The sequence below is a fragment of the Mobula birostris genome, chromosome 5 (assembly GCF_030028105.1).
Source record: "Mobula birostris isolate sMobBir1 chromosome 5, sMobBir1.hap1, whole genome shotgun sequence".
Classification (NCBI taxonomy): domain Eukaryota; kingdom Metazoa; phylum Chordata; class Chondrichthyes; order Myliobatiformes; family Myliobatidae; genus Mobula; species Mobula birostris.
Window position 1 is genome coordinate 39738391 of NC_092374.1, and position 25076 is coordinate 39763466.

At 37.4% G+C, this 25076-nt stretch overlaps 1 protein-coding gene across 1 annotated transcript in view; it reads right to left on the bottom strand.

Annotated features, from left to right (window-relative positions):
• Nucleotides 1–475: 475 nt before the first annotated feature.
• Nucleotides 476–25076, bottom strand: part of utp15 (UTP15 small subunit processome component) — a 49960-nt gene continuing 25359 nt past the window's right edge. The window contains exons 9-14 of the mRNA XM_072257924.1: nucleotides 23208–23292; nucleotides 21699–21860; nucleotides 20080–20181; nucleotides 10687–10820; nucleotides 7684–7742; nucleotides 476–2577 (exon numbers count right to left, since the gene is read on the bottom strand). Of these exons, the coding sequence (XP_072114025.1) occupies nucleotides 2345–2577; nucleotides 7684–7742; nucleotides 10687–10820; nucleotides 20080–20181; nucleotides 21699–21860; nucleotides 23208–23292 (775 nt within the window). The 3' untranslated portion in view covers nucleotides 476–2344. The remainder of the gene's footprint in view (nucleotides 2578–7683; nucleotides 7743–10686; nucleotides 10821–20079; nucleotides 20182–21698; nucleotides 21861–23207; nucleotides 23293–25076) is intronic.

Below are 25076 nucleotides of genomic sequence, written 5' to 3' on the forward strand. Positions count from 1 at the left end.
CAACAGTCACTCTGAGGGAGCTGCAGAAGTCAGTGACTGCAACTGGAGATGAAGTTCTTGGCTCCACAGTCACAGGACTTGCACAAAAAGGGTATTTATGGAGAGTGGCAAAGAAGAAGCCCTGGCTTCAAAGGCAAGTGGAAGTCAAAATCAAGTGGCATTGTGCTTATATCTAGTCATTAGAATACGGAATTCTAAAGTGCTGACCCCTCGTCTTGAAGATTTAACTACAAGACTTAAAGAAATTAGAGGATAAACAACCAAGACTGAACTATGTGTTTACAGTCAGTGATTTGAAAATCAAGCAATCAGAAACAATACAGAAATTACACTGCATGACAAGTAAACTATTAACAAAATAAGATGTATACAGAGTATTGAAGTATGTATTTTCAGGGCCTAATCAAGGTTCTGTATATAATAAAAACATTCAAGCATGTTATTGAAATTCAACTAATAATTCATAGTCAGTATGTGAACCAGCAACCTTATTTGTTTATTTTTAAATAATTCCATACTTTATACAGATTTGCTCTGGACAATGGAAATGAATTAGACCTAACACTAGCACAACATTGAGATTCACACTGAAGGGAAATGTAATGTCTGACAATTGTTTTTCAAAGTACTTGCCATCTGCAAACCATTCCCATACTTTGATTCTCAACTAGCATTGAATCTTTCCTCAAAACTATTTTTAGGCAATTACAGGAAAGAAGATCTCTTTATCTAGGCCACGATCTGACATCCTACGCTGGGAAAATTGATCATAGACCTCCTGAGATTTCAGCATTAAAATTAATACTAATGATTGCCCACCATTCTACCCAATTGCTGAATGCAAGAACGGCAAGAATGTACTGCATACATAGCTATGGACACATTAAATACAATACAGAACCATTTATGAATTAGCTCTTCCATTGATCAGTATTATAAGTTATAGTTACATGTACAATAGGTACAATTTTATAAACTAATAGTGGGTTGCTCCTGGTAAAACAAATATAGTAAATTAGCATCTGACTTAATTCTACCACTGACAGTTCCTTGGTAAGCTCTTGTTCACAATGATCAGTATATCTTTCATATTTTCATCCCAAGTCACCCTTACTGAGCAGATTGGGTCTTCGAAAATTATGAGACCAAATAATGAGACATAGCTATAAAAATAAAACAACTACTTGTTGAAATAACTTTTGTTCACAATGACCACCATATCAAGCATTCTTCTTTTATATTTCCATCTCAAAATATCTTTACTGTGCAGAATATTTTCAGAGTGTGTTTTCAAATTGCTTTTGCAGCAAATAATGAGACCTTTCCATCAAAATAAAACTCCTTGTAGGAACACTTTGACAAATAATTATTTTACTGGCTCATTCTTCTCAATTGTAAAGGATTCTCAAGAATATAGCACTTCCAATTTCATCAAAATTTCATCAGAGATTTCTTTAAATGTAACTCAGCAAGATGACTAACATTTTGATCTTTAAGTAAGATGATAGGAGAGGTTGATCTTCTCAAGTCAAAAATTTCTGGTGTGAAGTTAATAATGGACAACAATTGGGAAAGGAAATGGTTGCATTTTTCACCTCCCTTGTCAGGAAAGGTAAAGATAATTGTTTATCCATCACTTGACTAGGTTAGCTTCCTCAGGACACTTCTTCAAACTCTCTTGACCTTTACATGCTCACAAATATTCATCTAATAAGCATACAAATGTTACATGAGATCCATGAATTTGCCAAGTTCGACTCATAATTTAGCAATTGCTTGCTAGGCAGTAAGCAACTGGTGCTGGGTTTTTACCTCCTGGTAATAGGAGCTATCTCAAGAACTAGCTCTCAATAGTTTTTTTTTACTTATGCTGAACTCATTGCAAGAAAACTGTGTACAATCTGGGCTCTGTATTCCAGTTTACAGTGTTTTTGCTCGTCTTATTGTAATAGCTACAAGATCATGGTTGCATTGTTACCTTTAAGTTAAACTTTATTTGTCCATTATACGAGGCTCTGATCTAGATTATCATTTCTGCAGAACATAGCTGCATTTTTGTCCATCACTTAGCACCTAAAACGTTAAAAGGTAAAACCTCACAATTGGTAAAGATTTGTTGCTCCTTCAGAAAACATACAAAAATATTTATCTGTTAAATTCAGAAATTCATAGATCCTACATTGTCTTGACATCAATGTATTACATCAAACCAATGGAAAATAATACATAACATTGCTTTTGGCTATTGCACAAGAGCATTCTACAATGTCTGCTTTTAAATCAGAGAGCTTTAAGGATAAATTTGTACTAGTGTACTAAAACATGACAGTGAAGAGGCCTCGCTCTATGCAATTGTCGTCGTTTTTTCTTGTGCAGCTCCAGCAACTAAGGCACAAATCTGACTTCCAGGTACAACTGCTTCCTTTTTGGTTGTCATGGTAGCAAAAAGTGTGTCCATCATTCCAAGCACTCCAAGCAGACCTTCCCGATAATCAATCTCTTTTCCCACTAGTTGCTGTAAGTTTATGAACTGCTTGTCAATCACTGGTGACGTACCAATCACAGAACTATAAACACCTAAAAGCAACAATGAGCAAATATACAATTATAATTGAGTAAATATTTTAACGTATTTATAATCAATCTGTTTAGTCAGATAGTAAGACTCCCTTAAATAATTTCCAATTTTAAAAAGTTCTTTTTGAAGTTGTAAATTGACTTTGAAAAAGTTATTTCATCTTAAACCTCACAGCACCAACTTCCCATATGTCAACTGCAACTAGCCTGCTTCCAGGTCTTTCATAATGTCACCTTCAGAAATGGCTGAGTGATGACACAACCACGGTTTACTGGAATACACTGGGTATTTTGCTTTGCAATGAATCTGACACCCATCACTTTGTATGCTTATTTAAGTCAATTTGCAAATATAAGCATAAATGAATTTACAGCCTATTTCTTATCAGAAATGTCAATCACTGGGTACGACATGCATAGGAATGAAATCACGAGGTAGAAAATTTTTACAGAGAGGACCTGAATACAAAAGCGAAAATGTACTGCTGAAGCCTTATAAGACATTGGTCAAAACTCATTTGGAATGTTGAGAGAAATTCTGGGCCCTGTACCAAGATGGATGTGCTGGACCTGGAGAGGTCCAGAGGAAATACACAGGAATGATCCAGAGAATGAAAAGTTTAATGTAAGAGGAGTGTTTAGTGGCTCTGGGTCTATAATTAGAGCTTAAAAGAATGAGGGAATCTTACTGATACCGAAAGGCCTGGGCAGAGTGGACAGGAAGAGGATGTTTCCATTTGGAAAGCCTAGGGTCCAAGGGCATCCCTTTAGAATTGAGATGAAGAAATTCATTCTCAGCGAAAAAGTATGGTGAATCTGCAGCCATTTATCATAGGGACAAGAAAAATTTCTACCCTGAGCACAGTGAACATCTGAAAATCCCTGAACTAGGAGGATGGTGGAGGGTCACTTGCTGTGTTCATTCAAAACAGGCAAATAGATTTTCAAGATATTAAAAAAAATTTAAGAAGTTGTAGAAAATGGCACCGAGATGGAAGATTAGCCATGATCGCAAATAAAAGTACCAGATGGCCTACAGTTGCTCCTATATTTTGTTCTTCAATTTCAAATAGAAAAATCCCAAGTCTCCCACGATCACAAATGAAGATTCCATCTTCGATCATACTCCAGGTGGATTGAAGGGTTAATCACATTCTCCCTTCATCTATGGAATATACAGTGCCTATAAAAAGTATTCAACCGCCCTTGGAAGTTTTCATGTTTCATTGTTTTACAACATGAATCACAGTGGATTTAATTTGGATTTTTTGACACTGATCAACGGAAAAGAAAACATCCGTGTCAAAGTGAAAACACATCACTACAAGGTGATCTAAATTAACTACAAATACTAAACACAAAATAATTGATCGCATAAGTATTCACCCCATTTAATATGACACACCAAATCATAACTGATGCAGCCAATTGGTTTTAGAAGTCACAATATTAGTTAAATGGAGATCTGGTTTTTGGAGACCTGTGTGCAGTCAAGGTCCTTTAATTGATTGCAGTAAAAATACACTTGTATCGGGAAGGTTCAATTGCTAGTGAGTCAGTATCCTGGCAAAAATTACACCATGAAGACAAAAGAACACCCCAAACAACTCCGCGAAAAGGTTATTAAAAAGTACTACGTATACAAGAAAATTTCAAAGTTACTGAAAAGCTGTTGGGAGTACAGTTAAGTCAATCATCAAAAAATGGAAAGAATATGGCACAGCTGTAAATCTGCCTGGAGCAGGCCATCCTCAAAAACTGAATAACCATACAAGAAGGGGACTAGTGAGGGAGGCCACCAAGAGACCTATGACAACTCTGGAGGAGTTAGGAGCTTCAGTGGCTGAGATGGGAGAGGGTGCACATACAACTGTTGCCCAGGTGCTTCACCAGTCACAGCTTTATGGGACAGTGGCTACTGTTGTAAAAAATCACATGAAGTTTCAGCTAGACTTTGCCAGAAGGCACATGGGAGACTCTGAAGTCAGCTGGAAGAAGATTCTATGGTCCGATGAAACCAAAATTGAGATTTTTGTTCATCAGACTAAATACTATGTCTGGCGTAAGCCAAACCACATTGCACATCATCAAAAACACAACATTCCTACCATGAAATATGGTGGTGGTTGCATCATGCTTTGGGGATGCTTCACTGCAGTAGGCACTAGAAGGCTTGTGAAGGTAGAGGGTAAAATGAATGCAGCATAGTACAGGGAAATCCTGGAGGAAAACCTGATGTCGTCTGCAAGAGAACTGCAACATGGGAGAAGATTTGTTTTCCAGCAAGACAATGACCCCACACATAAAGACAAAGCTTCACAGGAATGGCTTGAAAACAAAGTTAATGTCTTGAAGTGGCCAAATCAAAGTCCAGACCTCAATCCAATTGAGAATTTGTGGCTTGAATCGAAACAGGCTATTCACTCACGATCCCCATAAAATTAGACAGAGCTTGAACAATTTTATAAAGAAGAATGGGGGAAAATTGCTGTGTCCAGATGTGCAAAGGTGATAGAGACCTATCCACACAGATTCAAGGCTGTAATTGCTGCCAAAGTTGCATCTACTGAATACTGATTTGAAGGGGGTGAATACTTATGCAATCAATTATTTTGTGTTTTAAATTTGTAATTAATTTAGATCACTTTGTAAGATCTGTTTTCATTTCGACACCAGAGACCTTTTCTGTTGATCAGTGTCAAAAAGGCCTAATTAAGTCCACTGTGATTCAATGTTATAAAACAATAAAACATGAAAACTTCCAAGGGAGGGTGAATACTTTTTACGGGCACTGTAATGTTTAACTCAGAATAAACTGACAAGACAAAACCATGCTCTTCAAAAGGGGAAAAATAACTTGCACAACATAATATTAAAATCTATAACAGGATGGCACAATAGCAGTTAAAGCATCGCTTTATGATGTCTGCGATCATCAGTCAGGGTTCAATTCCCGATGCTGCCTGTAAGGAGCTTGTACATTCATCACATGACCGCATGATTTCTCTCTGGATGCCCTGGTTTCCTCCCACATTTCAAAGACTTCCAGTTAGGATTAGTGAGTTGTGCGCATGCTACATTGGTGCCGAAAGTGTAGCTGTCCACCGAGCAAAATCTCACTAATTTGATTAGACTTACTCGTAAGTGATGCATTTCATTGTATGTTTTGATGAATAAGTGACAAATAAAGCTAAACTAGACCCAAACTAGAAACGTAATTAAGAGAATGTGGCCAGTACATATAAACATTTAAAACCCATCTCCCAAATGGATTTTATGTGCAGCAGAGAAAAGTATTTTGGATAGCACGAGGACAATATTGCTGAATCAAGTTGTTGTTAAAACGCAAAAAAAGTGTGTCACAAATTGCCAAACTTGTATTTTGTTCAAGGAAGAACTGGGGAAAGAGAATAACGAAAACATAAAAACACCTGCTCAAAGATATACAATCTATGATATGTTAAAATGTTATAGTTAAGGGATACAACCATAAATCTTAAATAAAAACAAAAAATGCTGGAGATACTCTACAGGTCAGACAATATCTGTGGGAAGGAAACAGAGTTGACATTTCAGTTCAAAGAATCTTTGTCAAAGTAGCTCCAGAATTTTCTAATCTTGTTTTACATTTCCAGCATCTGCAGTGTTTTTCAGGAACACAAGACAGCAGATGCTGTCATCTGGAGCAAGAATCTGCTGGAGGAACATAGTGGCTCAGGCAGTATCTGTGGGGGCAGAGGGCTGGATGTTGTTTTAGATCCTAAATCCTGATGCATAGCCTCGACCCAAACACCTCCACTGATGCTGCCTGAGCTGCTAAATTCCTTCAGCAGCACTTTCTTTGCATTTGCAACTAGAAATCTTTTCTGACATAGTTTGAAGCCGTTTTTCCAACATTGCTGCAGCAATGTGAGAAACCATATTGGAATCCACTAAGTTCACAAGTAGACAAAAGATTGCACAGTTACCAGTTAGGCTCTCTTTATAAAGATAGATAAATATAGTGTATTCCAGTTTATTGGGCCACCGATTAATTGGGACAGCTGCTTATTTGGGACTGTATGCTGCTTAATTGGGGCAGGAGATTGACGCTGAATGGTTTCTAACCAGCATCAGTTACATGTGCAGTGATCTTGGCCACTGATAGTTGCTGAGAAATAAGCAGTAAGACAATTTAGAACTGTTTTGCACACTGCGGTTTCAAGCAATCAGGCTTAGAGATGTTAGAAACTGCAGGGAGTAAAAATGAAATTTTACTATTGGAACTATGAAGAATTTGAAGGTATTGACAATCATTTGGAATGTTACAATGAAAATGAAAATTTGGAGGATGCAATCGTTGAAAGTTTTGTATGAAGACAGTCCATTATCTGCACTGATTTTATTCATTTAATTAATCAAAGAACACAGCAGCTTACACTGGATGAATTCCTCCATCAATAACAGTTTTATAGTTCCATAGTAGTATTGGTAGTGTTCTAATTTGTTCTGTATTTCATTTAAATACATAATTTATTACTCAGTTAAATGGTAGCTTGCCTTTTTTTAATAAATTTTTTAAACTATTCCATTGGAACTTTGGCTAATTGGGGCAGCCGCTTAATTGGGCCAAAGTGTATTTTTCTTGGTGTCTCAAATCACCAGACTCAATTGTATTTGCAACAAAAGTAAATCCCGTTTATCCATTTAGCAAGTTTTAGCTTAACAGTGAAGAAAGAAAATGTACTTCACTGACATCCAGTGGAAAGTTAGTACTAATAAGTATTCAATATATATTAATAGGCAAATAATAAATAGCTGGCATATATACATCCCACACAAATCACAGGAATAAACTCTCATGCTAAGAAACATGGTATGCAGCAGGGACCCAACTAATGGGTTTTGATCTCCCCGGTATTTTACTGAAAGAAATTGCAGCTTATTCATTAGTCGATATTGAGCAAACAAGATGTCAAGTAACAGATAGTGAAGCCACTGAACGCAAAGCTGCAATTCCATCCTGAACATGGAATTTGAGGCAATGTTTTCAACTGGTATCACCAAGGAGAATGCATTGAAAATGAATGTAACAAGATCAAGCAAAAAATAAAAAAAGACACTTACCAATAATAATCTCAGCGACATTTACTAAAATAGAAGTGAACCTCGGCTTAACAACATTCCTAAAAATACAAAGGTATGTCACTAAACAATGTTAATTCTCACAAGAAATTTGAGCATACATTATGTCTTCAGTTCCAGATATACCCAATACAGAGGTTACCATAATCCTTAACAAATTTCTTTCTTTCAGGAATATGGGTTCACTTCTAAGATATTAAGGTAGACTCTGTATGTTTTTCATTGTCACAAATGGAACCATAATCACATTTCTTTTTTTTTTGTCACTCGGAATGTCATCTGCATTGAATCATTCCGCTCAACGTGTCTCTGCCCATTGAAGAACCCCGATTAATTGCACTGTTTGATATTTGACTGGAGTCCTTTCAGACTGAGTGCCTCTTTTTTTTAAAAAAAATACATATATAGGCTGGGTGGCAGGGTAGAGATATGTCCCTACCAAAGGAGGAGGAAGGTGCTGCTTCCCTCCAGTAGCCTGCAGGTCTGGCCAAGGTGTAGCATCATGATCAGGGTCATGTGCAGCTATGGGAACAGGTGGAGGATGGTTGTATGAGCAGCCGGCGCATATCATAAGTCCTGGTTATGCGACCACTGATGCCAGGCAGATAATCTTTGGAATGTTACAATGATTACCTGTCTTGTAATGATACCACACATAAGACAATGGCAAACCACTTCTGTAGAAAAATTAGCCAATAACAATCATGGTCATGGAAAGACCATGATCGCCTACATCATATGACAAAGCACATACTGTACAATATATGAAGGTGGCAATGACGGTACAGATGATGAGGATGTCTGCCTCCATTACTGAGTTTGTGAACTAACACACTTTTTCTAATGAGTGCAAAGGGACCTACCTGAATATATTCACAGAATCTTAAAAGTGACAAGATCTGTTAAGAACAGGGTTAGTAACGGATATAGGACAATGAGCTTCAAAAACAGAAATAGAAACGAACAGTTCAAAAGCAGGAAGTTACAATGAACCTTTATATAATTGGCTAAGCTACAATTTCCACCTTACAAAGGATTTAAATATCCAAGAGGATTCAGGGATAAGGGGTTTCTGTTAATGCTGGAGGAGGTGGTGTGGCTGTTCTGCCTTGCAACACAGGAGACTGACAGGGGTTTAGTGGGAGTACAATAGCACCATAGTTAAGGTACTAGATTTGTAATGGTGAAACTGGTATTGCTAATTCAGAAACGAGATCAAATTGCACTATTGCAGTTGCTGAATTTAAAGTAGTTTTTTTAAAAAAACTAGCAATAACAGCATCCACAAACCTACCAGATAGGTGAACCAGATGGATTCTTATGACAATGTCCTTCAGGAAAGAAAATTCGCCATCTACTCTGTCTGACCTATGCTCAACTCCTTACAGAACAGTTAGCAATTAGAAATGGACAATAAATTCCAGTTTTACCAACAATATTTACATTCTGGGAATGAATAAATAACCATTGCAACACACACAAAACGCTGAAGAAACTCAGTAGGTCAGGGAAATGAACAAACAATTGAAGTTACATAACCATAACAGTCTGAGAAAAAATAGCAGAAAACTGTTCCTTTCAGAACACATTTCAAGGGGATATACCGATTGTTTTAAATAATAAGAATAGTTTCTGATCTAGGACGTTGGTAGTAAGGGTGATAGAAAGACAAACAAGGTCTTCAAAAGGTAAATAGATATTGAAGGAAAACAAGGCTGTAAGGAAAAGGCAATGAACTGACTAGATTGCTCAACATTTGTCACTGTGCTAGTAACAGTCCAAATGGAGCTCATCTGTGCAGTAGTACGAGTCTAAGAGAGCAGTCCAACCCACCAAATACTTTGAGAATTTTAGTATTTTCTTTTAAATATATACATTTTTAAAATTCAGCTCACTGAAATATGCCATTGCACAGTAAAGAGTTTATTATAATCTGCTAAGAATCTATCAGCATGCATCAAAAAGCAATTTCTGGTTCAGTACTCACTCTGTACTGACAGCCACTTTAAGATCAGAAGTTTATTTTTATGATAAACGTTCAGATGGATTCACGAAACTACATGTTATCACTCTGATATTCATAAAAAGGCATTATATTCTACGTCACCCAATTACACCAACCCAAGGTTTCCAGTGTTGGATATTGAAATAAATTTTAGTGTCTTGAATTCACTTTTCATTTCCAACAGAAATGAACAATTCTGACATATTCCAAAACCGAGCACTTGCTATTAGCATGAACTTTGCCAAAAATATCACAAATAACAAAACTAAATTTAAAAAAAAATAGGTTAATAAATGGTTAAGTAACTGAGTAGGTGAGGTTTTCCCAAACTCAGTTTATCTTCTGGAATCATTTGTCAGTTGCAGAAGGCAGATCTCACTGATCATTTTCACCCAGAAGTGGGCCAAGCAACACGTAGTCTCAAGTGGTGGTACCAAGGCTTCACAATGGCCTTGATGAGTTCTAACAGAAGCCAAGGTTACAGTATAGAGCTTTGCCATCTGTCAAAATTTGTGAAGCAATTAATGAGGTTTTAAATGTATCTGGTATTCAGAAGCATTTAAAAACTGTTAATGCTGATATAAAATAATATTTAGAAGATCTAAACAATCTTATTAAAATACATTAAACTCAAATAATTGAAATTACATCCACCTTCTTTATTCCAGAGTTCTCAAATGTGCAACAAACTTAATGGGTTCTTTGATCATACACCAGGTATGACGTGGTGTAGAACAATTTTCTAGCACATTGCTGGAAATCTCAAGAAAAGAAAGTGTCTCCAATGCAAGAAAGCAGACTGACATACAGGACTTTATCTCTCACCAAGTCCAGGACCAAGAGGGACCATTTTTGTGGATTTACTTCTGCAGTCATGCTGAACACGTACCAACATCCAGGAAAATTCACTCTATTGCTAGCACTTTTATCAATGCTACATTATTCTGTGAACAGCACTTTCAACCATTAATATTCCTTACCTGATAAGAAAGTCAAGAATGACAGCAAGTTGTTTCTCATTTCGTCCTGCAAGTGCATTTTGAAGTGTCCCTCTGCGTTTAAGCTCCTGCATTACACCAACTGTAACTTCTGGGGTCTTTATCCTGATATGTGACTGCAAAACAACAGTCAGTTCAGAACGGTGCAGGATTTCAACCTTACATTAAGCACAAGGTAAATATACTAAAACGGTGAACTCAAAAGCATTTGTTGCAAAGTGTTTTTTGGCTAGAATTGGTATAACCATTAGCTTGATTATGAGTTGGTATTAGTTTGAATGTCCTCAAAAAGTTACATGAACTTCCCTCCTGTGAAGCACAAAAAGCAAAAAAGCTGCAGATAGTAATCTCAGTATACAGTTGCAAGAAAAAGTTTGCGAATCAAGAAAAAGTTTGCGAATCCTTTGGTTTTCTACATTAATTACTCATAAAATGTGGTCTGATCTTCATCTAAGTCACAATAATAAAAAATAATCTTGCCTAAACTAATAACATACAAACAATTGTACTTATTCTCATCAATATTGATTACACCATTTAAACAATCACAGACTAGGTTGTAAAAAGTATGTGAGCCTCTGGGGTAAAGCCATCTACAAAAGCTATTTGGAGTCAGGTGTTCCAATCAATGAGATGAGATTGGAGCCCTATATAAAAAAAAGTCACAAAGTCAGGTTACTAACAAGAAAGATCTGTTTACTTGCACCATGCTTCGATCAAATCAACTTTCAGAGAACCTTAGAAGGAGGATTGTGCAGATGCATGAAAAGGCTACAAAAACATTTCTGAACACCTGAGTATTCATCAGGCCACAGTGAGAGAAATCATCCACAAATGGAGGAAATTCAGTACAGTTGCTACTCTCCTGCAAAGTTCACATCAAGAATACAATGTGCAATGCTGAAAGAGGTGAAAAAGAACCCAAGGATAATAGCAAAAGACTTGTGGCATGACCTGAAGTGGGCTGTTCGTGCAAGGTATCACAGAAGTATTGATGAACTTTTGCATGAAGGTATGATCTAAAATTCCTCCCCACCATTGTGCAAGTCTGATCAACAGCTACAGGAAACATTTGGTGGAGGTTATTGCTGACAAGGAAGGTTCTACTAGTTATTAAATACAAGGGTTCACATACTTGAATGATTAAACTATGTGTTCAATAAAGACACAAAAAGTACAATTGTTTGTGTGTTACTACTTTAGACAGATTGTGTTTGTCTACTATTGTGACTTGGATGAAGATCAGACCACATTTTATGAGTATTAATGCAGTAAACCAGGTAACAGAAAAGGGTTCACAAACTTTCTCTTGCAACTGTATGTATGTATGTATGTTAATTGCCAACTCTCTAACTGTGCTGCTCTGCAAGCTTCAAATAGAATACCTGTTCCAGATTTTTTGAGGGATTGTCTACAAAAATATAGTTCATTCATTGATAAAATTAAATTAAAAATCTACAATCTCGTAATAAAAATCCAATTTTATTTTTAAAAATTATTTCCTTCCTTCCCCCACCCCCCTTTACAAACATTTACTTATTAATAACACTGAGTGTTATAAAACAGCGGTCCCCAACCACCAGGCCGCGGACCGGTACCAGGCCGCAAAGCATGCGCTACCGGGCCACAAGGAAACGATATGATTTGGTGATAGGAGTCAGCTGCACCTTTCCTCATTCCCTGTCACGCCCACTGTTGAGCCATTATACATGCGAGGTCATTACCCACACATCATTCATGTCAGCGCGGGAAGAAGATCAACTCCTCGAGCTTGCAAATGACAGCGGGCTGAAAAGTATGTTTGACATAACATCTCTGCCGGCATTCTGGATCAAAGTCAAGGCTAAATATCCTGAGATAGCCACGAAAGCACTGAAAACATTGCTTCCATTTCCAACATATCTCTGCAATGCATGCAACGAAAACCAAATTGCGTAATGGACTGGACATAAGGAACTCCGTTCGAGTATCGCTGTCTCCCATCACCCCTCGATGGGACCATCTGGTTGCAGGGAAACAAGTATTCAGCACAGGGCTCCCACTGATTCAGCAATATTGGTGTGTTGCAATGATTTTATATGTTCATACGGGGAAAATATGTGCTGTGTGTTTAATATCCAAACGTTACTTAAAATGTTATGATGCTTTTGACTTACTTATATAACCATATAACAATTACAGCACGGAAACAGGCCATCTCTGCCCTTCTAGTCCGTGCCGAACGCTACTCTCACCTAGTCCCACTGAACTGCACTCAGTCCATAACCCTCCATTCCTTTCCTGTCCATATACCTATCCAATTTTTCTTTAAATAATATCGAACCTGCCTCTACCACTTCTACTGAAAGTTCGTTCAACACTTACTTCAAGCTCCCTTGTCCTGGGACTTCCGGTAGAGCTCATGGAGTGAAGTCGTGTTCTTGACTCGCTCCATTACCTCTGAGTTTTTCTTCTTATGATCAGCTATATTTTAATTAACCATTAAGGCATCGACTTTTACAATATTTTGAAATAAATTGGGCTCTTTGATAATTGGATGCGTTTAAGGTCTGCTATGTCTAAGAATGGAAAAAACGGGAAGGACGGCAAACCTCCGGTTAGACCGAAAGGTACCGATTTTCCTCCGACTGAACCACCGCTGACTTTGAAAGCTATATCGGAGCTAATTCAAAGGGAAATTTCAACCTCTGTTACGGAGCTGATTCGTGCGGAAATTTCAACCTCTGTTACGGAGCTGATTCATGTGGAAATTTCAACCTCTGTTACGGAGCTGATTCGTGTGGAAATTTCAATTAATTTCCAGAAAATTGCCGATTCAATCGATAAGATACAAACATCTATTACGGAACATCAGTCGGCTATATCTGATCTTCAAAAATCCACGCAACAAAGTGAGCTCAAGATGGAGAAAATCGAAGAAACAATTAATGTAATGAAGAAGAAACTTGACTTTCTGACCTTTAAAAACTCTGACTCAGAATCCAGAATGCGACGGCAGAATCTTCGAATGATTGGGGTGCGTGAAGCTGTTGAATCTGATAACCCTATGAAGTATTTTTCTCAACTTTTAAAAGACGCATTTCCTACTGTATTTCCTGACCAACCACCGTTATTGGATCGTGTTCACAGAGTTCCATCATACTCGTCTAAGTCAGATAAACCTCGACATGTTATATTACGTTTTCATTACTTTCAAGACAAGGAGAAACTGTTTCGTTTGATCTAAAGGTTACATTGATTTTTGGATCTTAAGTTCCAATTCGTGGAGGATTTCAGTAAACCAATTCGGGATCAACAGGTTCGTTACAGATCTGTGATGTCGGAACTCTACAAGATGGATTTAAAACCAGCGCTGCTCTACCCTGCATGTTTAAGGATTCGTACGTCGGATGGAGCCCTCCGTTTTTTTGAATCTCCATCGGATGTCCAGAGTTATCTGGATCAATTTTCACCTTCAACATCTTAATTGTAATTTTTAACTATCTCCGTTTGATCGGAGGTTGTGAATTTGTCAGTTTTAATTTTTTTTTGCCTTATATGGGCAGAAAAGTTTATTTTTGATTAATTAATATGGTTGCTAAACTTTCTTTCTATCTGCGTCATTCCTTTCTTTTTCCCAGGGGATTCTGGGTGGTTATTCCCTCACCGTCATTCTACGTATTTCCTTTGAGGCCTTAAATTTTGTAGTTTTTAAATCTACTTCTTTTTGTAGGTTTTCATAACTAGTTTATGTTAATAATCTCATTTCTTTTTTTGTTTACTCATAGGGTCTGGGGTTTGTTGCGGTTTTTTTTTATATTTTCTGGCTTTTTCTCTGTTATATTAAGTGCTTGTTTTAATTGATTTACCTTTTTTTTTATTTTTTTTACTGTTTTATAACTAGCTGATCTTTTTTATATTTACACTTTTTTTAGGGAGCGTATACCGGAAGTCATGGGGGGTAGTTTTAGTGCTTGCTTCTTTCTGGCTGGTCTGTGTTAGATTTAGCCTTGGGCTCATGGGGTGGTGGGAGGGGTTTCACGTTTTAGTTTCTTTCTTCTTGGGCTATGTACACTATTGAAGTATTGGTTGCGTTCTCCTTCCCGGTATCTCTTATTTGTTCTGTTCCCTTTCCGGGTTCATGGGTCGAGCCTATCGTCAATCCTCCTTGTTGCAGGTTGACTTTAGGGTTTATGGAGTCTATTATTAATTTTGTCTCCTGGAATACTAATGGTCTTAATCATCCTATTAAAAGGAAAAAAGTTTTTAAAGTGTTCCGGAGACTTAAAGCACAAATTTTATTTTTACAAGAGACCCATGTGCGGAGGGGGGACAGACTACGTTTTTTTAAATTCTGGAAGGAACAACAGTTTCATTCGAACTCCAACGCTAAGATTCGAGGTGTCTCTATTTTTATAGACTCCTCAGTTACTTTTATTCAACATGACATTATTTCTGATCCGAATGGTAGATTTCTACTGGTTAGTGGTCTACTATTTAATAAAAAGGTAGTTTTGATTAATGTTTATGCTCCTAATATGGACTGTCCGGAATCTTATAAATCATTATTTAATCAGTTCCCGAATTTGAATGAGTTTTCATTGATCTGGGGCGGAGATCTTAATACCTGTTTATCTCCAGCTTTGGACTGTTCAGCTCCTCTACGGACCTTACCTGATAAATCTGCAACTCTGATTAATTCATTCCTCTCTGATTCTGGGTCGACGGACATTTGGCGTTTTTTGCATCCTCAGAAAAAAGATTTTTCTTTTTTTTCACATGTTCACCATTCCTATTCAAGAATTGATTATTTCTTTATTGACTCTCGTCTTATTTCTTCAGTGATTAAATGTGATTATGACTCTATAACCATTTCGGATCATGCTCCACTTAAGTTTTCTATTAAAATTCAGGCCAATACACAAAATAATAGACAATGGTGTTTTAATTCGCTGTTGCTTCAGGACTCGGGCTTTGTTAACTTTATGAATGAACAGATTGATCTTTTTTTTTACAATCAACTATACAGAGAATATTTCTGTGAACATTCTTTGGGATACTTTTAAAGCTTATATTCGTGGTCAGATTATCTCGTATTCTGCTGCTTTGAGGAAGAAGCTGAAGCAGGAGGAGTTGGTAATTGTGGACAAGATTAAGGAAATTGATAAGAAATATGTTACAGCTCCCTCTGAGGAGTTATATAAACAAAGAACTGAACTTCAAATGGAACACAGTTTATTACTTTCGTCCTCGATTGTAAACCAATTAAAGAAAACAAGAAGTGAATTTTATGTACAGTCACAAAATTGGCAAACTGCTGGCTAATCAATTGAAGTCTAATTATGCTAAATCTCAAATTAATCAGATTTATAACCAAGATGACCGACTGATACTTGATCATGCGGGGATTAATCAAACTTTCTGTGATTTTTATTCTTCCTTATATCAATTAGAGTCTCCTCGAGACTCTAAATATATGAATGATTTTTTAGATAACCTAGATTTCCCTGAGATTTCACAGGATATGCCTTCTATGCTAGATACTCCCATTACCACTGATGAGATTAAGAATGTTATTTCCTCTATGAATTTGGGGAAAGGTCCTGGCCCTGATGGGTTTACCGTAGAATTTTATAAATGTTTTGCACCCTCATTAATCCCTTGGTTCTGTTGGGTTTTTGAGGCTTCATTAAAACTTGGTAAACTTCTCGAATCTTTCAATAGAGCGTCAATTTCTCTAATATTAAAGAAGGATAAAGATCCTGCTCAATGTGCATCTTATAGACCAATATCTTTATTAAATGTTGATTCTAAAGTGTTTTCTAAGTTATTAGCAAATAGATTAGAAAAAGTACTTCCTTTTATTATTTCGGAAGACCAAACGGGTTTTATTAAAGGTCGTTACTCTTTTTATAACATTCGCACACTGTTAAATATTGTTTATACCCCCTCACAAAATGTTCCTGAATGTGTTATCTCTTTAGATGCTGAGAAAGCTTTTGATAGAGTAGAATGGCCTTACTTATTTAAGGTGCTTCAAATGTTTAATTTTAGCTCGAAATTTATATCCTGGATCAAACTGTTATATCATTCTGCTGTGGCCTCGGTCCGTACTAACTCTCTAAGCTCACCTTTTTTCCCTCTTTTTCGAGGTACTCGACAAGGTTGTCCTCTTAGTCCTTTATTATTTGATATTGCATTAGAACCTCTTGCAATTGCTACTCGAGAATCTCCAAATATTACTGGGATAACTCGGGGCATAAAGTCTCATAAAATATCACTCTATGCTGATGACTTACTTTTATATATTTCTAATCCTCAAAAATCCATCCCTGCTGTTTTAGAGTTATTAGCACAATTTAGTCTCTTTTCAGGTTATAAATTAAATCTTAGTAAGAGTGAACTTTTTCCAATTAATAAACGACTTCCCTTATATCATAACTTTCCATTTAAATTGATTAATAATTATTTTTCATATCTTGGGATTAAAATTACTTGTAAATACAAAGATTTATTTAAGATTAACTTTTTACCCTTAATTGACCATATTATTCAACTTTCATCTAAATGATTTCCTTTATATTTAACTTTGATTGGTCGTATTAATGCAGTTAAGATGTTTTTTTTGCCAAAATTTCTATATATATTTCAGGCATTACCAATCTTTGTCCCAAAACCTTTTTTTGATAAAGTTGACTCAAAAATTTCTTCATTTATTTGGCAAAATAAAAACCCGAGGCTGGGTAAAATACATTTACAGAAAGCTAGGAGAGATGGAGGTTTAGCATTACCTAACTTTAGATTCTATTATTGGGCAATTAATATTTGACATATGAAATTTTGGTTACTTGACCAGGATATACTATCTATTCCTAAATGGGTAGCATTGGAATTACAATCTGTTCAGGGCTATACACTTGGCTCTATTTTAGGTTCCTCTCTTCCTTTTGATTTGAAACGCCTCAAACAGGTATCTAACCCGATAGTTAAATATACCTTACGTATTTGGTTTCAATTCAGAAAATTTTTTGATCTTAACCAATTTGGGCTAGCGATTCCTACTTTAGGTAATATATTTTTTCCTCCCTCTTTTACGGATCGTGCTTTTCAAATTTGGAAGACTAAGGGTATTTCACGGTTTTTGGATTTTTTTTAGATGGTTCCCTTATGTCTTTTGAACAATTATCTAATAAATATAATTTATCAAGAATACATTTTTTTAGATATCTACAAGTTAGAAATTTCCTAAGTACGATACTTTCTTCTTTTCCTATGCTTCCTCCTACATACATTTTAGATACTATAATTAACCTTAATCCATGTCAGAAAGGTGCATCGGCTATGATTTATAATATTATTATGAAACTTAGGAAGGCTCCATTTGATAAGATTAGGGTAGATTGGGAACAGGAATTGGGGTCTATCATTTCCGCGGATAACTGGGGGCAGATTTTACAATTAGTCAATACTTTCTCTATCTGTGCTAAACATTCCCTAATTCAATTTAAAGTTGTTCATAGAGCACATATGTCCAAAGATAAATTAGCTCGCTTTTATTCTCATATTAATCCTTTTTGTGATAGATGTCCGGGGCAGATAGCCTCTTTAACTCATATGTTTTGGTCTTGTCCTACTCTGGAAACTTTTTGGAGACATTTTTAATATTATCTCTAAGGTATTGAATATAGATATCTCTCCTCACCCTATTACTGCTATCTTTGGACTACCTAAGATTTCCAGTAATCTTTCTCCTTCAGCCCGTAGAATGATTGCATTTCTTACTTTAATGGTGAAAAGATGTATCTTACAACATTGGAAAGAGCTTAATGCTCCAACTACCTTTTTTTGGTTTTCTCAGACGATATTATGCTTGAATTTGGAGAAAATCAGAAGCAATCTTTATGATTCCTCACTTAAATTTGAACAAACCTGGAGATCTTTTATTCAATATTTTCATTTAATGTAATTTTTTTTTCTCCTCTTTTTTTTGCTCCATATTTATATACCGTTCTTGTTTTTTTTTACTGTTTTTAATGGAGGTCGGGATTGAGGACGTGATTTTAAGTTTTTTTAACTCTGCTTGGTTCCAAGTTAGCCCATTGCTTTGCTTTGCTTTTAGTTAGTTGCACGGTGGTTTTTTTTTGGGTTTTTTTTTTCTTTTTCTCTATTGATATATATATATAAATTAGTATACTATTATGTTACCTTAGTATGTTATGTTTAAATTACATTGTTTGTATCATTTTTTTTGTATTAATATCTGCAGTAATTTTATTATATTCTAACAGTGTATTAGTGCTTATATGGTTTACCTTTTTGTATACTTATTCAATAAAAAGATTTAAAAAGAAAGAAAGAAAGCTCCTTTGTCCTTTCCTGATAATTGACTTATCGCTATATTCATGCGAGGAAGATGTGCGCTGTGTGTTTAATATTAAATTCGTTAGATAAACCCTTTTAGAAACAAAATTGAGTGTATTAGCCACTTATTACCTATATTCCGGTCGCGATTAACACCCCCCACCCCCCGCAACAGTATCGCTAAAAATGATTTGTAGAAAAAAATGGCACGTACACGCATGCGCAAATCACGCATGCGCACTGGTGCCCGCACAAGGCTTCATGGTCACTGTAGTCTCACTGTGTAAACAACGTATTTGGCTCTACTCTTGTCCCTACCCCACCCCCACCCACCCCCAGGTCGGCCGGTCCGCAAGAATATTGTCAATATGAAACCGGACCGCAGTGCAAAGAAGGTTGGGGACCCTGTTATAAAATATGCAGTTAATTTGGAAGCAAAATCTGACACAGCTCTTGGCAAAACTCTACTTCAAGAAAATATACTTTAGAAAGACCATCTGAACATCAAAAATGTAATTCTCTTCACTAAGATGTGTAATGTACTACGAAAAAATTAAACACTGGTTCATTTCAAAACAAGGAGCACCAGAAGCAACATACAGGCAGTTCCCAGCTTACAAGAGTTCTATTCCTGAGAAATGTTCATAACCCAATCTGTTAATGAACATAAACAGTTTGTGGGAGGATCACACAAATAGCTGTGACAAGAAAATGAACAGGCACAGGAAGAGCTCCTGAAAGCTGTCCTCGCTGACTCAGCATGTGAGCCAGTGAGTCAGCCCAACATTCCCACCTCTGTTTAGCTTGTCCCAGCGCCCAGATGTTATGGCTTAGTGATGGCGGACGCATGGGTGGCACTTGCAAATGCCCCATTCCCCAACCTGCAAGAAATGCCAGCAGCTGAAAGATTCATCCCTAACCAGTCAGCTGGTTTCTCAAACCCTCATTCATATGCATGTGCCGTCCTTAAATCAGCACAATCATTTCAAGGACAAATTTCTCCATGTGTATTGAACAATCAGGGTGAGTTTTTACCTTCAATACAGCATCAAGTGCAAGGGACACCTGGAAAGACTTCAATAGCTTGTCATATTTGCTTAGGCGCTGCCGCATAGGTCTGTTGACCAAAAAGTCATCCTTGAATGGGGAAAGAATGTAAACATAAATCTGTTCTAGTTAAAAACATCATAGTACTTAATTTATAGAAAGTGATCAATTTCCAAACTCTGCTTTTCACCATTAAATGTAATCTTAATATAAGAAAAACATTACAAAAAGCCTATTTAATTAGAATCCAAAAAAACATTGTGAAATCAATTTCACAACTGCATGATGCAGGACTCAATACTGAAGACATAATTACATTTTGTCCAACATGGACCTACTGTTCTAAGATAAACATATAAAGTACAACAAGAACAATTGGAACTTAAAAGGAGTCACTCATGAATAAAAATAGTATTGGAAAGTGGTTATGATGGCAATTTAAGACAACTTGACACATAAATGGGCATTCATTATGAGTCCTTAACAATTGCAATATTATTCGTAGAGATTTAGTTCAAACTGTTAACATTTCCAATAGGTTTAGCATCAATCAACTTGGCTAATAAACAGAGTTCACATAACATAATGGAGATTGCTGGCTGTTGCAGTAGACAGAGCGCTCGATGAACCACCCCCCCCCCCCACCCCCTGTGGTCTAGCCTCCAGTGGACACAGTGACTCACAGACAGTAGGCCTCCCTTCAGACTCTTGGACCCAGGACTTCAGCCACCGAGCTTCAACTTCCGATTGACCTTCAGGCTTTGATCTTCATTATCGACCCCCAGCACTAGTCAATGACAGGATCTAGAACTCCAGGCTTTAAACTCAAATACCTGGGGAAGATGGTTGGGGGGGGGGGGGGGGTAAGAGAACCGGCCCTTGTGACAGCTGCTCTCCTGGACATCCGATCTCAAGATTGGGAGGGTGGGGGCTACCAGCCTTCAGCCTCATTAGTCCTTATCCACAGCGCTTGCTAGCGCAACATTCATGGATATCCTTCATCACATCCACCATCGCTGGCCTTCGAATGCGAAGCAGAGGTCTAGAACCCACCCTGACCTCTAACTCCTCCACCATCCCTGTCCCTAAGCCCTAACCTGGCCTCCAACTCCCCCACATCTCTGTTCTAAACACCAACTCCATTCTGACTCCAAAACCATCCCTACAGGTTCAGAAAACAACTATGTCTGAACCATGACTTCAACAGAGACTGCAGCTCAGCACCATCTTGATACGATTCCTCCTTTTTCAGCTCTTTGCCTCTTCCACCTATCACCTCCTAGCTTCTCACATCATTTCCTTTCATCATTCCTCCCCACCTACCTTCCACCTCACCTCGACTCACCTACTTCCTGCCAAATTGTGTTCCTTCCTCCTTTTTATTCTGAGATTTGCCCCTTTCCTTTCCAGCCCTGAAGGGTCTCAGCCTATAACATCGTGTTGATTTCCCTCCGCAGACGCTGCCTGACCTGAGATCCTCCAACATTTTGTGTGTGTGTTCTCATATAATTCTGTCATGTAGACCTGCATTATGGCTCAGTAGTTGAAATACACATATGGGACTTCACTAAAATTAAACTAAATATTAACATCTCATTATCGCTCACCCTTTTTGGCATGTAATCTTTTCCTTTAATGAAATATCTGTAAGAAGGTCCTTTTCTCGCTTTTGCAACATCAACCACTTGGTGCTTCTTTACATTCTGTTTCCGATGTTGAATACTCAGGACGCTATTTGTCATTCCAACAATAATGGCTTCATCTTCAGGCTAAAAATAATATATAAAATAAATTGCAAAGAGATGAGCAACCAAAGTTTGCTATTTAAAATACAAGCTTTTCACTAAGCAGAGCATACAAACTGATATAGCAGGTAAGGTCAGAAACCTTCTGGGGTTAGAGTTCCAGATTACCAAGCAGCACGCACTACTATAAAATACTTGAGCAACCAAGGAAAGGTAATAGTCAGAAACAAAACCAGTTGCAGCTGTGCTACTACAATGAAAGAAATCTGGCTTTATTGAAGATTCCTAGGGATAGGATTGACACACATTTGGAAAAGCATGAACATATTAAGGGTAGTCAGCAGGGATTTGTGCAGGAAAGATGCCGCTTCACAAGCTAAGTAATTTTTGGAAGTGTTGAGGATGATTGAGGGTAGGGCAATGAATGTTATCTATGTGGACTTTACAAGGTCCCTCATGGAAGGCTGACCCAGAAGTTTAAGTCACATGGTGTGTTGGCAATTTGGGTATAAGATTGGTTGTGATCTTGGTGTGATCTGTGCAGGGCACCCACTCCTAGGGAGAGTAGCAACAGTACTGAATTTACCCCATTTGTGGACACTTTCTCTTAGAGCACTCAAGTCTTTAGAAATGCTTTTGTAGCGTTTTCATGTTCTCTACAATTCTTCTAAGGTCCTCTGAAAATTGCTTTGATCAGGGCATACTGCATATAAGCAGACCTTTCTTGAGAAGAACATGCTCTGTCAGTAACCTGACTTTGTGTGTTTCTACACTCTCAGAGTCAGGCACCACTACAACCACACCACCAGTCTCATCTCATTCACTGAAACGCCTGACTCCAAATAGCTTTTGTAGAAGCCATTACCCCAGACGTTCACATACGCATACAAGTAGTACAATTGTTTGTGTGTTAATAGTTTGGACAGATTGCGTTTGTCTATTATTGTGATTTAGATGAAGATCAGACCACATTTTATGAGTAATTAACGCAGAAAACCAGGTAATTGCAATGGATTCACAAACTTTTTTTGCAATTGTACATAAGAAGTGGTAGGCTCAGGGGAGGTGGTAAAAGCAGATATAATAGCAACATTTAAGACATCTTAGGCAGATGTCAACAGGCAGGAAATAGAGAAATACAGGTCACATGCAGGCAGATATGATTAATGAGACTGATATCATAGTTTGCACAGACATGGTGGGCCAAAGAGCCTTTTCCTGTACTCTACTGTTCTATGTCCAGTGCAACTAAATATATTACTATTCAAACAACATTCAAGTGTTTTACACAAATTATAAAAATTTCAAGTCAATCTGTAAATGCCTGGAGAAGAAACAAAATGTCATAGCAGAACAAAATCTCATACTCACTGCTAAAGCTAAACTCAGAATGGATGCTGCATAATTCAAAGTGTGTACTACTTTGTACGTCGATGTACTGTATATTTTGACATGCCTGGAAGTTCAAAAATATATTAAGTAAACTCACCAAAAAATGTAACATCGAAGAAAACCACCATTTGGCAGCACAGTTGTAAAGGCAAAACATTGAACATATGTAGAACTGTTCAATCATAAAATCAGAATTTTACTGTAGAACTACAGAATTCAGTCAAGACTACACTGGCATTCAAAATTATTCATAGTTCCAACAAAAGGACATTCTCAGACTGTTTTTCTTTTTAAAAAAAAATGCACCCCTCTATTTTAAAAACTGTTATAGGTTTGATTCATATCATTGATTCTGGTAGCACATTATAATATCTGCATAAGTAAAAGCTCTAATTACTGATTTCTTCCTCATGATGGTTTCATAAATTTCATTACGGGATTTGGGTTTACGACTTAAGTAAGCATTTATCATTTCCCTCTAAGCTGCACCTGAAAATGTGCTGGTAAGCCACATTCTTGAATAGCAGCAATTCTTCAGATTAAGGTACTACCACATTGTTGCTGAATAGAGTTGCATGACTGAGATCTAGTGATGAAGACGACAAATTACTTCCAAGTCAATAGTGTACAACTTGTATCATATATACACAAGTATAACAAGACCTGCTGACTTTGTCCTTCTCAGTGCAGAGGTCAGAAAAGATAGTTAGAAATCTCAGATTGGAAACTGCAGCACATTTGGCAAATGGAACAGACTGTAGCTACTAAAACAGGCAGAGTGAAAGTTTATGATGGATAGAGTGCCAAACAGACGGCTGTGCCTTGAACGATAGCAAGCCTCCTATTACAATCACGCTCAGAGGTAAGTATAGGATCATCCATCTCACTCTTGATTTGTAAAAGTTTCAGGGGGTCAGGAGGTGAGTCATGTGCCACTGGCCACTTGCCAAGTCAAGTCTCAGGTCAACAATTACCTTCAAAATACTGAGTGTGGCAGACCTTGGGACTGGAATGACATTGAATTTGTTGCCACAGGCGGCCGGAAAGGACAAATTCTTGGGTATATTTAAGGCAGAGGTTGATAGCTTCATGATTAGTCAGGGCATGAAGGGCAGGAGATTGGGGCTGAGGGGAAATGGATCAGGAATGAGGAAGGTAGACAGAGGGGGTGGTGCGGCTCTACTGGTGAGGAATGGCATCAAATCAATAGAAAGATATGCCATAAGATCGGAAGATGTTGAACCCTTGTGGGTTAAGTTAAGAAATTGCAAGAGTAAAAGGACGTTGATGGAAGTTATATACAGGCCTCCCAGCACCGGCTGGGAAGTGGACCACAGGTTACAACAGGAGATAGAAAAGGCAAGTCAAAAGGGCAATTTTATGGTAGTCATGGGAGATTTTAACATGCAGGTCGATTGGGAAAATCAGGTTGGTAATGGATCTCAAGACAGTGAGTTTGTTGAATGCCTAAGTGCCCAGAGATGGCCAGGAAATCAGTTATACTGGATTGGGTGTTATCTAATGAACAGGAGGCGACTAGAGAGGTTAAGGTAAAAGAACCCTTAGGAACCAGTGATAACAATATGATTGAGTTCAACTTGAAATTTGACAGGGAAAAAGTGAAGTCCGATGTAGGAGTATTTCAGTGGAGTATGGGAAATTACAGTGGTATGACAGAGAAGTTGGCCAAAGTAAATTGAAAGGAGCTTCTGGCAGGGATGTCAGCAGAGCAACAATGCCATGCGTTTCTGGGAAAAATGAGGAAGGTGCAGGACACGCGTATTCCAAAACTAAAGAAATACTCAAATGGTAAAATGGTACAACAATGGCTGACAAGGGAAGTCAAAG